The sequence below is a fragment of the Notamacropus eugenii genome, chromosome 1, assembly GCF_028372415.1.
Source record: "Notamacropus eugenii isolate mMacEug1 chromosome 1, mMacEug1.pri_v2, whole genome shotgun sequence".
NCBI classification, from domain to species: Eukaryota; Metazoa; Chordata; class Mammalia; order Diprotodontia; family Macropodidae; genus Notamacropus; species Notamacropus eugenii.
In genome coordinates this window covers 276,046,382-276,062,904 of record NC_092872.1, presented here as the reverse complement: position 1 = coordinate 276,062,904, position 16,523 = coordinate 276,046,382, and the positions used below count along the sequence as shown (strand labels likewise).

General features: G+C 38.3%; 1 protein-coding gene across 2 annotated transcripts in view; it reads right to left on the bottom strand.

Moving 5' to 3' along the window:
• Positions 1-16,523, bottom strand: part of PCDH15 (protocadherin related 15) — a 2,324,555-nt gene that overhangs the window by 402,988 nt on the left and 1,905,044 nt on the right. For both annotated transcript variants that reach the window (XM_072628920.1, XM_072628919.1), the window contains one exon: positions 7,711-7,843. In XM_072628920.1, coding sequence (XP_072485021.1) covers positions 7,711-7,843 — 133 coding nt within the window. The remainder of the gene's footprint in view (positions 1-7,710; positions 7,844-16,523) is intronic.

The window sequence follows — 16,523 nt, the reverse complement described above, 5'->3', positions numbered from 1 at the left end:
TGCATGTGCACACATACATACGTATGTATGTATATATTCAATCATATCTAACTCTTCATGACTCTATTTGGAGTTTTCTTGGCAAAGACACTAAAGTGGTTAGCCATTTCCTTCTCCAGCTCATTTTACAGATAAGGAAGCTGTGCCTAGGGTCACACAGCTAGTGCTTGAGGCCAGATTTGAACTTAGGTCTTCTGGACTTCAAATTCATCACTCTGTCACTCTATCCACTGTACTACCTAGTTGTATTAAATAAATAGACAGATAGATATGTGTATGCGCCTGAGAAGAGATATGTATATATGTACACATGTATATGTATATGTGTATGCGTGTATAAATGCACATATACACATCTACACATACATATACATGCAAATATAGACACATGTGCACACATGTATATACATGTATGTATACATATACATATCTTTTTCTGGGGGCTTGTTAAACACAATTAAGCACCCTGACAATATAAGGCTTCCTCTTTCTTGCTCTCGAACCACCGAGGGCCACGGAGAAATGAGAATGAGAAGAATCAATCAGAGAATGACCAACAAAGTGACATCTCCAAAATCACTCTATGAGACTGTGCTAGACACAAATCACAAATATTGGTCTCCTGACTCCTTATCCAATGTTCTTTCCATCAGAGGACAAAGGCACCAGAGAAATAGAAAATCACATAAAAACTTTCTCTGCATACAGGTTCATGCTGGATACAAAGACCATTGTTTTCTAGTAGTCAAGGTAGACCATATGAAGTATGGTCTTCCTCCTCATAGTCACTTAGGTAAGTAGCAATTATGAAGCCCCTATGTTTTAAGCACTTGAATTTCTGTGATTTGTCTCAGGACCATATTACTGATCCACAGAATTACCAACATGAGAGTGAAAAAGAAAAAGTTGACACTTTCAGAAAAGGTCAATGAGCTTAGACATCTAAGATAAAAGGAGAATGTGGTGACTAGTTTTACAGTGTTACTGGCTCAGACATCAACAAATACTTCTGTATTTTCATGAATAACTAAGGATTGGCAATAAGAAAAAAAAACATATTTTTAATAGCCAGAACCCTGCTAAAGTAATCTGTGTTGACTCTGGCCAGGCCTTATTCCACAATGACCACTGGAAGATTCAACCTTAAACTTTAAAGCCTGAAAGTAGCATTTTCTACTCATCTCTTCAGGCCCATAAACAAACCCTTGGTAATTTAATTCACCAAACATGTATTAAGTCCCACAGCATGTAAAACACTGAGTTATGTGCTAAAGATGTAAAGATGATAAAGGAAATGCAATCTGCCTTTAAGGAACTGATGTTCTCCTGGGAAGCAAAGCTGCACATGAGCAAAACTCCAGCATACACGCATATAAGACCAACAGGTCTGATGGGGGCAAAAGAGAGATATGAAAAATTCAGTAGGAAAATGTGAGGATGGAGAGCAGACTTTTATCCTGGAAGATGAGGGGGCGAATGAAGGAAGATTTCAAGGAGAAGGAGGAATCTCAGAATCAGAAGATTCTGAAAGGCAGAAATAAGGAGAGATCTGACAACTATGAAACAGATGAGCTGCTTGTATCTGGAGCTAAAACACCTTTTTAGACATGACCTTCATCCTTCCTTCCCTCTCCTATCTCCCCCTTTAGGTGCCTTCAAAACTCCTCTTTTAAGGTAACATATTAGATCTCTAACCAATCAAAACTACTCTCCTGTATCCCATTCTCCCAATATGACTACTTAACTATGTAGGCTCAGTGATTTTCTTATTAGGAAGTAGGTTGAATACGACTTAGACCTTAAGATGGGGATAAGGGAAGAAATGTTCAGAGGTGAAAATCTACACACACATATCCAAATTGCTTAGGACAAGTGCCACCTCCATGTCCCAGAAAAAGGCCAAAGTACAACTCAGGTTCCTCCTAATCCTTGAAATCTTTCCCAATTCCCACCCCTATCCACTCAACTAAAAGTCTGCTCTCCCTCCTCAACTTTTTCTAGTGAATTTTTCAAGTCTCTCCTTTGACCCCATAAGCCTCCGTTGGTCTTAAATGCATGTATGTTGGAGGTTTGTTCGCATGCAGCTGCTTCCCAGGGAAATATCAGTTCCTTAGGGGGCAGATTACATTCAACTCTGAATCCATGACAGGGGAGTAAAGCCAAAAGGGGAGGTGGAAAAAAAAAGCTCACTGGCTCTCAAATCAGAGAACCTGGGTTTTTTTTTTTACTATCTATGTAACTATGGACAAACCATTAAGCCTTTTTCAGCCTCAGTTTCCTCATCTGTAAAAATGAGAGGGCTAGACTAGATGATTGTTGTGTCTTCGTCCAGGTCTACATCGATGATCCCATTTTCCTGTGTCAGACAGAACTTGAATTCAGGTCTTCCTCATTTTGAGGCTGGCCTTCTGGTCACAGGCTTCTCATTCTGCTGCTGTAGTGTTAAAAGTGAGATGTCTGGAAGAGAAAAATCTCACCAGACACTGCTTTGCAGGGTCACCCATTTTGAGAAGTCAGGCATCTGATGCTGTGGTGCTCAGCAGGAAGCCATTATTCCCTGGGCACCACAGTTAGGGCACACTATGTATGTTATGGGAAAGAAAATCAAACAGACCAAAACCATTTTCTGGGATTAAATAGGGACGTGTGTGTGTGTGTGGGTGTGCGTGTGTGTGTGTGCATGTGTGTGTGTGTGTTTCTGTGAGATAGAACATTAAGGGAAAAATAGAAAAATAAAACACTCACAATTTTTCCAAAATAAGCACTTTGATTTTCTTTCAAAGAATCCCAGCCTGTCCCTCCCTCCCTCCTTTTGAAAACAAAGTCCCATAAGCACTGATGGTCTAAATGGACCAGTGATGAGTCTGACGGTGACAGCAGCAGGGGCCAGACAAAGTAGCCTGGGGGTCCTTACTCCAGGCAGCTCTCAGTACCTCTAATGGTGCCTATTATCCAAGGTCTCTGGATGAGTAATTTGATAGAAGCTTTTCTATTTGGGGGTCACTGGTTCAAATTTAATCTCAGTGGCTTGTGAATGAGAGTGGGTACTTGGTGGCCCCCCAAAAATGACTTGATAAGCTCTCCTGGCTCTTCCTAATAGAAGCATCCAGCTGCAATCATCACTCTTTCTCTTCCTTCCACAAAGAGGACAAAGGTTCAATAGACATGTCATCTTAACTATTTTCTTAGCTTCAGCACCAGAGACACTGTGTCTGGGGTAAAGGATTTTCTTTCAACTCACCTCCTTTCATTAGGATTATACAACTATTATAGGTTTTCCTACTGCTTTCTGAATTCACTTTTATACTATCTTAAGATAACATGGTAGTGTTTTTTACAGACCAAGGCTTCAAAGCATATAGTGAAAGTAATGGTTTATCCCTTTTACAAACAAGAAAACTGAGACACAGAGTGGAGAAGAGCAGAAAGGCAAACTTAGTCTTGACTAAGGGAAGGGAGAAACAGGGATGTCCAAAAGGGGGATGGGTTGTGTCAGGAAGGAGTGGAATAGCTCATCCTAAATGTATCCAAACACAGGTTGGTATGTTGTAGAGGGAATTATTTTTCAGGTAAAGGTTAGACTAAGTGGCCAGTGAGGTTCCTTCCTACCTTACCTATGATTTCATGACTTCCAGGGGGCCCCACAGTTTGTAAGTGTCCTGGTATGGACTGAGACCCACTTTCTTCCTTATTTCCTCCAACTTTTGCCCTCTATACAATGGATTATCCTGTGGCTTGTGGCAATTGGAAGAAAAACTATGAGATTTCTGTATATATTAGATTATGTTGTACATATACATACATATCTACATATACATACACACACATATACATACATATATATATATATATATATATATATATATATACAACTTAGATTATACATATAATTTCTGTGTCCAATTAATAGGCTTGTGAAAGAAGATCTTTGAGTCATGTGATTCAACCCTCTCTTTTTTCAAAGACAGGACCCTACAATCCAGGGAGGTGAAGGAATTCACCCGGTGTCACACAAGTTACAAGTGCTAGAGATTGGAGTTGTATTCATGCCCTCTAGCTCTGAATTCAGGGCCTAATTACTGTGTGAACCTGGGAAAGTCACTTTTACCTCTACAACATCAGTTGCCTCATCTATGAAATGAGGATAAAAACAGCTCTTATTAATATGGTGACTATGAAGTCTAACAGTTTGGATTGCTGGACCATTCCCCCAAGAAACTTCATCATCCTGCAAGACAGCATCAGCCCTGGGACTCACACCTCATCAGTGCTCTCTGCCCTCTGATCAGAAGGTGGATGACGAGTTCGAAAAACCTCAGTTTCAGGAGGGGAAAGGGAAGACTAGTTCTTCATTTCCCACCTGAGCCTCACTGGTTACCTTTCCCATTCCCCTACCTTCAACTTCCTTTTTCTACAGTATCTTCCCCCCTTAAAATGTAAGTACTTTGAGGGAATCTATTTTTTTCCTATTTGTATCTGTATCTGTAATAGTTATCATAATGCCCAGGACATTGTAGGGAATTTAATTTAATGCTCATTGATGGACTATTCAATGAGATAATATATTTAAAGTGCTTTGCAAAACACTATATTAATTTTGACATTTATTAACATGCTCTATTACGTCCTTTGAATTCAATTTAACAAACATTTATTAAGATCCTACTAAGACCGAGGCAGTGAGATATACGTATGTGGCCCTTATTCTGAAGGAGCTTAACATCTCCTAGAAATGGGGGTGGAACACATAAATGAAGAAGCACATAAATTGTGATGAGTCACAGAACAGATACTGGGACAGTATTTTAGGAAAATCTCAAGGGGGAAATATAGTTTCATAAGAGAGGATTAGGAAAGACTTCAGGGAAGAAATGGCACCTACACTGACCCTTAAAGGAGGAGAAAGAGGTCAGTAGGCATGGCAGAAGAGAGAAATCAAGGCAGTGGTGAAAAGGAAGGGATATTGGGTTTGGTGACACAGTATCTGAGCTCTAATCCTGATTCTGTCCCTTAGCACTCGTGGGAGCTTGGATAAGTAACATAACCTCCTTGGGTCTCTGTTTTCTCAGATGGGAAAGAAAGTGTTGGCCTAGATGGAACTCTGAAGTCCCTCTCATCTCTACCTTGGAGTCTGTGAGTAGTTTCTACCCTTGAGTGAATGCAATGAGTGAGGGAGAGCACAGGACATGATTAGGGAACTATTGAGGGATCCTCTAAAATCAGCCTGCAAAGTGGGGTTAAAGTATGATTGTTAAAGGCCTTGAAATCCAGGCAAGGGAGTTTGTCCTTCATTCTACAGGCAACAGGAAGGCACAGAAGATTTGTACATATTGGAGCTACATAAACAGGCCCTCATAGGGGTTGGGATGATTCTGCCTCCCATGTGCTTTGTCTGAAGAAAAGCTCCCCAGGAACCAGACTTTGGGGTTAAGGACAACTACTTCTTCAGATCCTACACTCTTAAATCCATTGTCTCACATATGCACAGCAGGAGCTGGAAAGGCTTTTCGGAAACCAATGACTTTATAGCACATATCAATGCATCTTTTCCTCCATTGACTTTTCCTTTTGTTTAGTATATCTAAAGATAGATATAGATGTGTGTATACATACATATGTATATATGTGGGTGTGCATTCATTCAATCATTTATTTATAGTATTCATGAAAAAATAAGCCCAAACTTAGTGCCAATCAAGGTGTTGGGTACAAGAAGGAAAATACTTAGACTCAAAAAGTCTTTGATTACAGTTGCCTACTATTTGACAGTCAAGGAAAGGGAGAGAGAAATTATAGATCTATGCCTATATCTAAATCTCTAGAAATCTAGATATAAACTCTATCATTATCTTTAAAAATATGTGTGTATTTGTGTATGTGTGTACATGTGTGTCATACACGCACACACATATCTCTGGATATGGAGATAAGATATAGTACTTAGAGATCTTTAACTCTAAATGTATCTCTATATTCAGGGACATCTCCAGATGTCTCCATTCTGAACATAGAATGGAAAAGCTCAAAGAATCATTGAAATATCAAATGTCATATCTGGAGTGAATGTTAGAAGGCTAAATATAAGACTAACGAGGACTCTTAGAACACAGAATGCTAGATCTAGGAGGGACAGGAAGCTACCTTAGGTTTTGAAGAGTTAGAAGGTCCTTAGAACATAGAATGCCAGAAGAAACTTAAGAAAACAATGCTAGAACTTAGAAGCATATCAGCATAACGAATGTGAAAATCTGAAAAAATCTTAGATGAAAGAATATAGAATTCAAGAGCTGTGAGAGGTGGAGTTTAGAATAAAAAATGTCAGAACTAGGAAGGGATCTTAGAATATACAATGTCAGAGCTGGAAGAATCCTCAGGCAAAAAAAAAGAACTTTGAACAAAGTTGGGCATGAGGATGCATGCTGTAAACTTCTGAGCTGAGGTGGGTTAAGTTGATCAAATGTCAAACTAAGTCTAACACTAATATAGTGAATCCCTCAACCCCCCCCAACCCAGGAATGCAGGACTATGAGTCTGCCTAAGGACAGGAAAGCAATACCAGGAAGCTAAATGGAGCAGGTTAAATCTTAGGTTTTCATATTTATTGGATGGAGTGCTGTGACTGACCTGTATACTTCTTGCTCAGGTGAGATAGGGAGCCACAGTCAGGAAATGAAAGGAGAGGAAAGAAGAGGAAAGGAGAGGAGAGGAGAGGGAAAGAAAGGGAAAAGAGGAAGAAATGAAGGAAGAAAAATAAAAAGGAAAGGAAAAGGAAGGGAGGGAGGGAGGGAGGGAGGAAGAAAAAGGAAAGAAAGAATTGAACCAAAGAAGGATTTTTAGGGGTAGTAAACCAGTAGAGGTGAAAAATAAAGACTGCAGAGAATGAAAGAGTTAAAAGGGTCCTTAGAAGACTGAACATAATATGTCAGAGCTGGGAGATCATAGAACATAGGGTATTAAGGGATGGAATGTTAGCTCTAGGAGGAATTTAGAGATTCTGTAATTCAAACTTCTCATTTCACTGATGGAGAACTCTGAGATCCAGATGTAATCATCTACAGCAAAGAATGGAATGGATGTAGGTTTTCCTCAGTGGGCCAGCTTTTCTATAATTGTATGGTGCATTTAACGTGAACGTTATGGTACAAAGAAATCCTGGTTCAGAAACAACTGACAACCCTAATGCCTTTAAACATGAGGGACAGCAATCCTTGTGCAATACAAAATATTTGTTTTTACAAACCCTGTGTTCTCTCCTGCAGTGACTGCAGCAGACCCCTGCTGATTGGAACAGTTTTACAGTAGCCACAATCAGCTGAGAGAAATCACTTCAGAACCCTTCACCCAAATGATTGCAGATCTCTTCTCAGGGCTGAATTTCCATTCAATATGAGTTAACTTTCACATGTTTTAAAAGCTATGGACAGATAACAGTTCCTTAAAACTCCCAGGTCATAGAATGAAAGATCTGGAGCTATAAAAGAATTTCGCAGTCATTCAATAGAGTCCTTTTATTTTGCAGACAAATAAACTGAGGCCAAGAGAAGATAAGTGATTTGAGGAGATCAGCCAAGTAAAAATAAAAGTTTATATTCAAAGCCAAGTATTTTGTTTCATTTTCGCTAGATTACCCTCTACTGCCTATGAAGCGCCATAAACCATTGCCTCTCATTCTGGAGCAATAGGTTATTACATGGATACCAAACTTCTTACCTGGAGATTCAATAAAACTGCCCCAATCCTCATTGCTTCACTGACTTCAAGGCTGTACATCAGTTGTGGGAAGCGCGGAGGACTTTGGTTATTTGGAGGAAGTACTTCAATATAGACAGTGCAAATAGAATCCCTGCAGGGAAAAAGAAGAGAGATAAAATCTGTAATGAGAATATGTTTATGAACTATTGAGTTGGAACTCAAGATGGAAAGGACATCATAGCTATTGAACCAACTTCCTCATTCCATAGAGGAAGAAAGTGATGCCAAAATCCATCCAATGATCTGGGGACTTTCCTCACTCTCTTGGCATCACAAGGATAACAATGGAGTATAACACATGGAAATTCAAAATTACCTAAGAATTTAAAGAGAAAAACTAACCAAGTAAATCTACTTATACTGAAAGATATATTCCCTCTGAAGCAATCTTCTTGTTGAAATGATAGGAATCAACTCTTATGGCTGGTCACACTATTACACTCTTATGCTGAATTAAAAGTGTATTTGAAATGAGTAAGACTAATAATTAAATGTCTTTGAAGTAGAGTTTGAAAATAGGATAATGGAGCCAGAGATCGAAGGGAAATCAGAGGCCAGTGAGTCAAGCCGTCTGATTTTATAGATCAGTACACTGAGGCTCAGAAAGATTCAAGAGCTGGCCCAAAATCATATAGGTAGCTATTAGCAGAAGCCGTGTTTTCATGCAATGATCTGTAACTACAAAATCAGTCCTTTGATATCTGGACTTTTTTTATTTGCATAACACCAATGTGGAAATTTGATTTATGCTTTACTATACATATTGATTACAGGAAATTTCTCTCTCTCTTTCTCCCTCACTCCCTCCCTCCCTCTCTCTCTCTCTCTCTCTCTCTCTCTCTCTCTCTCTCTCTCTCTCTGTCTCTCTTTTTCTATCTCTGTCTCTCATCCTATCTGTCTCTCTGTCTTTCTCTCAGAGAGAGAGAAAAGCTAAATGTTCATTAACTGAAAACATACTAAAAAATGTTAAAATGAGATTTTGAGCTATTTAGTTTGCTGACAAATGTTAGCTTGTGTCAGATGTCTCAGTAGCCAGAATCTGGAGATTATTAAAGTATATAAAACAGGATTTATTTCCGAATAAAACAAAAAAAAAGTTTCTGAAAAGTACAATCTAAAATAAAGTATACAAGAAATGAAAAGCAAATTTGAAATCAGAATAAGTATAAAGTCACATATCTGAATGGCATTTGACATTGTTACTTTTAAACTCAATATCATTTGGGTATTTCAGTCTATCTGCATCATATGTTATTTTTATTTTAACACAAAAGTGAGATTTCATTGTCCAGTGGGGAAACTCCCTCTATTGATGCAGTACTGGCACCTTCTCTACAATCATTGCATTGTGTAAAAAAAAAGTTGTTTATTTTTAATTTTCATTTTTTTCTAGAAAAAAGCTAGTTTTCACTTTACTCCCATCCTTCCTCACCTCTTCCATCCATTGAGAAGGAAGAAATGTGATATATTATACATGTGAAATCATGCAAAAAGTATTTCTATATTATCCACATTGCAAAAAAGTAAGAAAATGTTTTAAATGAAAAACACTTTATTCTGCTTTCAAACTCCATAAGTTCTTTCTCAGGAGGTGGATATAATTTTTCTTTCTTTCTTTGCTTTTAAATTAGTATGCTTTTATTAGGTTCCTACTATGTTTTAGAAACTCTTGTACATTCTAGGACACAAGGACAAAAATAAACAATTCTATACCCTTACAGTGCATTACATTCTTTACAGAAAATCATATGTACAGATAATGATATACAAAATATACTCATATAGTTCTGTGAAAGCAGTGAAAACAATTAGATTTAGAGAAAATACATGATAATTATCATATTGGATCATTGTACTGATCAAAATAGGTAAATCATTCACAGTTGATCATCCTACAATATTGTTACTTGTAACAACGTTCTCCTGGTTTTGCTCACTTCACTTTCCATGAATTCATACAAGTGTTCCCAGGTTTTTCTCAAATCCTCCTGATCATAATTTCTTGAGGTACAACAGTATTCCATCACACTCATACACAACTTTTTCAGCCATTCTCAAATTGATAGGCATCCCATTGATTTCTAATTTTTTGCCACACAAAAGAGGTGCAAACATATTTATGCATATAATATAGGTCCTTTTCATTTTTTTTATCCCTTTGGAGTACAGATGTAGTATAGGTATGGCTGGGGCAAAGGTTATGCAGTTTTATAGCCCTTTGGGCAAAATTCCAAATTATTCTCCATAATAATTGGACTAATTCACAGCTCCACTTGCAGTGCATCAGGGTTCTTATTTTACACATGCACTCCAACATTTATTATTTTCCTTTTCTATCATATTAGCCAATATGATAGGTGTGAGATGTGATTCAGAGCCATTTTAATTGGCATTTCTCTAACTAACAGTGACTTAGAGAATTTTTTTCATGTGATTACAGATAAGTTGGATATCTTCTTTTGAAAACTGCCTGTTCATATCCTTTGACCATTTGTCAATTGAGTAATGATACATTTTCTTATAAATTTGATGCAGTTCTCTATATATTTAAGAAATGAGACTTTTATCAGAGAAAGTTACTGTAAAAATGTCAACTATTCCTTGCCCATTTTTCTAATTTCTTTTCAATCTTGGGTGCATTGGTTTTGTTTATGTAAGGCCATTTTTTAATTAAATATAATTAAAATCATCCATTTTACTTTTCATGATCCTATCAATCTCTTATTTGGTCATAAATTCCACCCTGACAGGTAAAATTTTCTATATTCTCCTAATTTGGTTGTGTTATCATCTTTTATGCCTAAATCATTCACCCATTTTGGGTATATATTATCTTATCTTGGTATATATTGTGAGATATTGGTCTATACCTAGTTTCTACCAAACTGCTTTCTAGTTTTCCAGCAATTTTTGTCAAATAGAGAGTTCATGTCCACAAAACTTTGATCTTCGGGTTTCTCTACTACTATAGTCCTATAGTTGTTTACTACTTTGTATTGTGTACTCAGTCTACTCCACTGATCCACCACTCTATTCTTAACCATTATCAGATTGTTTTAATGATTACCACTCTATAATATAGTTTAAGATCTGGTATTGCTAGGCCACCTTCCTTCATTTTTTTTTTAAATTGAGTTTTTTGATATTATTGACTGTTTCTCCTTCCAAATGAATTTCTTTTTTATTTTTCTAGCTCTATAAAATAATTTTGGTAGTTTTATTGGTATGATCTAAAATAATTTAAGTAGTCAATTTTATTATATTCAATCAGCCTACACATGAGTAATTCATTTTTATTGTTGTACTTGGTTGCTCATTTTTCCTGACATCTTGACTTTTAACTTTATGTTAACATTGGACTCTGATCCTGGAATGTGGAAAGCACTATCACAATCTCTGTGTGTGTGTGTGTGCGTGCTGCTGTTTTGAGAGCTAGTTCTGGGGTTCTGTGAATTTTCAGTTTTTCCAAGGTTGTATGGTCCAAGAAAAAAGTGTTGTCACTACTCTTCTGGTTCAAGCTCTGCTCTTTCCCCAGGAAGGGAATTTGTTCCCCTATATTCACGAATACTAGCATTCCTCTTGCCCCTAAAACTGTGACCAGATCCTCTGTTCTCCTGCAAGTACAAGCACTCTTGCTCCTTTCTGCCTTGGCATAGTTACCAAGGCTCCTCATCCCCTGTGCTTCACTCTCATCCAGGTGCAACAGATCTTTCCTGCTGAACTTCTAAGTTGTCTTTGGATGGAAAATAATTTCACCCCATCACTTTGTGGGCTCTGCTGCTCCAGGAACTGTTTTATGACATTATTTAAAGGTTTCTGGAGGGGTTTGGGGGAGAGCTCAGAGAAGTCTACCTTTTCTCCACCATCTGGGCTCCTGCCCACCCAGATGCCCTTCTTAAATGGAGATTCTGGCAGGAGTCATCCAGTCAGAGAGAAAGAGTTCAGGGCTAAAGGTGCAGGGTGGGAGTGGAACTTTATTTTAAAGACCTGGACAGGGTAGAGAATGTCTTAGGTAAAACCTTGAAAAGAATGACATCAGTTCCCTTCTTCCTCTTTCTATTGGTGTTTCAGCAGACAGGTTCAAACATATCAAAGTTCCCCTGAGAACTTCTGTAAAAGATAGGTTCTATAAAGCCAGGAAGAAAATTTAGCAAAATTCCAAGGCATTACATTTTCTCTCCTAAACACAAAGGAGTTTTGATGTGTTCTACAGAGGGGAGGGAGGAGATATAGATCGTGAATATTAAGAATTTCTTTTAAGTTAGAATTTAACTGAAAGCACAATGCCATGCCCATGATAGAAACAAATTGGAGCTGAAACAAATAAATGTAGAAATTAACACATCAAATGTTCAAAAGCCTTTGATCTTTGTTTCAACTTGTAGTTGTGCCTCATGCCATTATATGCTGAGAATATTTTTTTCCTAAAAATCATCACATTTTTGGCATCATAGCCACTTTTGACAATCAATTACACCCTTCCACTTTGCTCCATATGCTTACTGTCTAACTTTCATAATTGAATTACTTAAAATGTGTACATGATGGCCCCAATCAGTTCAAACATATTTTAATCTATTATTTCCTTTCATTTTGATCATTTTATGACTGATGATGATTAGAACAATTTTTAAATAGTTTTTCCCCCTTATTGAAGATAAAAGTTTTTTTTTAAGAGGTGAAACATTCTTTCCTTCAAGTAAATCACCACCTAATGGGGGAGACAATAAGCAAACAATGTGTACAACAAGACATATAAAGTTTACATAGTAAATAATTAACAGAAGGACAGAACTAGAGGGATTAGAAAAGGACTTCCTGTAGAAGATGGGATTTTAATTGGGACTTAAAAGAAGCTCCCTTTCTTTCATATATATATATATATACATACATACATACATACATACATACATACATACATACATATACATACATACATACATACATATATATATACATACATACATATTTGTGTGTGAGAGAGTATGCATGTGTGTGTGTTTGTGTGTATGTGTGAGTATCCAGACATGAGAAATAGCTAGAGATGCCCAAAGTCAAACAATAGAGCGTTGGCCAGGAGGGCAGTGTCACTGGATCAAATACTATTTGATGGGGAACAAATAAGATTGGAAACATAGGAGTGAGTTAGTTAATGAAGACCTTTCAACAGAGGATTTTGTATTTGATCTTGAATGTGATAGGCAGCTACTGGAGTTTATTGAGTTGGGGATGGAGTGACATGGTCCAAGCTCTACTTTAGAAAAATCATTTTAGTGGCTGAATGGAAAATGAATCAAAGTGGATAGAAACTGGAGGCAGGGAGCCCTACCAGCAGTCTCTTGTAGTAGTCCAAGTGCAAGATGATGAAGACCTACAGCAGAGTGGGAGCAATGTCAGAAGAGAAAAGAGGACATATTCAAGAGATGTTATGAAGGTGAAAGCGCCAGGCCTTGGCAGTAGCATGGATACAAAGGGCGAAAGTTGTGAGGAATCCATGATGATGCCAGGGTTACAGACTCAAGCAAATGAGAAGATGGTGCTGCCCTCTACATGAATAGGGAAGGTAGAGAAGCTGGGGCAGGCTGTGCTTAGTGGTTAAGGGAAAGATATTCAATTCAATTTTGGACATGATGATGGGTGATGGTGGTGGTAGATTTGATAACAGGTATAAAATAGGTAATTAAATCCATGGGAGATGATGAGATTGCCAAGTGAAATAACATAGATGGAGAAGAGGAGAGAGTCCAAGACATAAAGCTGAGGGACGTCTATAGCTACTAGGTATGACCAGTATAAGGATCCACTAATGGGGACTAAAAGGGTCAGATAGGTAGGAGGAAGACCAGAAAGGATGGGTGGCTCCCAGATCTAGAGATGTGAGTATCAAGGAGGAGAGAGTGATCAACAATGCCAATGGTTGCTAAGAGATCAAAGAGAAAGAAGATTGAGAAAAGGTCATTTGATTTGGCTAGTAAAAGATCATTGATAACTTTGGAAAGAGCAGGTTTGGTGGAACAATAAAGTCAGAAGCCAGATTATGAGAGCGTAAGAAGAGATTGAGAAGATAGAAAGTGAAGGTACCTATTGTAGATGGACTTTTCAAGAGGTGTAGCCACAGAAAAGCAGACGAGATGTGGGATGACAATGGAGATGGAAGGATCAACTGAAGGCTTACTTTTTCCTTCCTCAGGACAGGGTAGACATGGGCACCAGTAGATACCAATACAAATATGGTTTCTCAGGGTCTCAAATTTAGAAGTCAAATAGCTGTATTTTTATGGCTAAGTACAGAAAATTTGAGAACATGATAGATTGGACAGCTGGGCTTGGAGTGCATGTTGAATTGAACCCAATTGGTTTGGAGTACATCTGAAATTGAGGAGTTCCTTCTCCTTAGAGTTCTTCAGCAAAGCTTGGATGAATAGTCATAAAGGCAACCACACTGGCATATCCAGGTTCTTGGATGTGCTTTACTAGGAAAGATAGTTGTTTAAGGGATCAACAATCCTTTTAAATTACATTCAGAAAATACAAAAATACAAACAGAGAAAATATAAGCAGAGAAATAAAGACCAAACAGACAGCACTCTACTGCCTGAATTGAAGCAATGTTGTTATATACTTTACATATACCCTAGGGTGTGGCTGCTAAGCATGCTCCAAGCTTCTTGGAGCCACAGGTGAGAGTTGAGAAGAACAGGTAGACACTAAAGGTGTAAAGAGCCCCAAAAAGGGCTCAGCCATCACACCAGAGGTACTGGTCCTCCCTGAACACACCCTATACCCTTCTGAAGTGTGGCTTCAGAAAGGGCCTAGGAACAGTCTATATGGTGCTTGCTGCCCGCCAACTTCAGGAGAAATGCCAGGAGCAGAATAGAGGTCTGTACACAATGTTTGTAGATCTGACCGAGGTCTTTAACACTGTTAGTTTTGAGGGCTTATGGAAAAGTATGCCAAAATTTGGTTGCCCAGAGAAGTTCATCAGCATTGTACATCAGTTTCATGATGGTATGTTTGCCTGGGTTCTGGATAGTGGACAATGCTCTTGTGCCTTCCCAGTAACCAGTGGAGTGAAACAGGACTGTGTGCTTGCTCCCATTCTTTTCACCATGGTGTTTTCAACCATGTTGTCAAATGCTTTCAGTGAGGATGAACACAACATCAAGGTCAACTACTGTACTGATGGTAAGTTCTTCAATTTGAAAAAGCTACAAGCCAAGACCAAAGCAGAGGGAGTGTCGGTACATGATTTTCTGTTTGCAGATGATTGTGCCCTCAGTGCAGCCTCTGAAGATGAGATGCAACAAAGTATGGATCAATTCTCTGCTGCCTATGCTGATTCTGGACTAAAAATCAGCACCAAGAAAATAAAGGTATTCCATCAGTCACCACCACACCATCAATACATGGAACCATGGGTTACAACAAATGGAGAAGCTTTAAATGCTGTGGATAAGTTCACTTACCTTAGTAGTGTACTTTCTAAGGATGTACACATTGACAATGAGGTTGATGCACGCATTGCCAGAGCTAGTTCAGTGTTTGAGAGGCTCCAAAGAAAAGTTTGGGAGAGAAGAGATATTAGATTGACTACCAAATTGAAGGTCTACAGAGTCATTGTGCTGACTTCATTGTAGTATGACTGTGAAACATGGACAGTCTACTAGAACCATTCCAGGAAACTGAATTGGTTCCCTTTGAACTATCTCAGGAAGATTCTGAGGATCACCTGGCAGGATAAGGTACCAGACATTGAAGTCCTTGCTCAAGTTGAACTGCCAAGCATTCAAACTATGCTTCAGAGAGCACAACTTTAATGGATTGTCACATTGGTCAAATGAAAAATGTGTGTTTGCCAAAAAAGACTATTTTATGGAGAATTCGCATGGGCCAGGTGATTACATGGTGGTCAGAAGAAGCAATTCACGAACACTCTCAAGAACTTTGGATTTGACTGTGTAACATGGAAGACACTGGTACAGGACCACTGAGCATGGTATGCCCACATCAGAAAAGGTGCTGTGCTTTATGAGCAAACCAGAATTGAAACAGCACAAAGGAAATGTAGGATGCACAAGTCTGAAGTAACCACCTCAAATGTTCACATGGACTATCTGTGGTAGAGCATTCTGAGCTCATATTTCTCTGATCAGTCACAGTTCTACATATTGAAACTTCACTTTATCGTGGTGATGTCATTTTGGTCAACATCCTTTTCATAAGCAAATCCCCAAAGTAACAACTCAACTTCCCAGTATATATAACAGACTTGCCTCCTGATTGGTTCAGAATCAGTAGGCATGAAACCTACATGACTCAGCACAGCTGTGAACTATCAGGTTTTAAAGGACATTGAACCTTCAGTTACTGGCAATTTAACCTGAGCCTGGCAAACTGAACTGCAAAAAGAAAATAAGAAATCCCACTTTGCTTGCTGTTGCAACAGTCTTCAGATGTTATGCTGAGGATTTCTTCCACATATAGATTATAGTAGATGACTGCTAGGTGACATCATAGTACCTAGAATGTTGGCCCTGCAATCAGGAAGACACATTTTTCCAAGTTCAAATCTAACCTAAGACACTTACTACACCTGTGTATCCCTGGGCAAGTCACTCACCCCTGTTTCCTTCAGTTTCTTTTCTGTCAAATGAACTGGAGAAGGAGATGGCAAAGCCCTTCAATATCTTTGCCAAGAAAACCCCAAAAGGGATCACAAAGAGTCAGACTCAACAACTCAAATGACTCAGCAAGAACTAAGTAGTTCTACT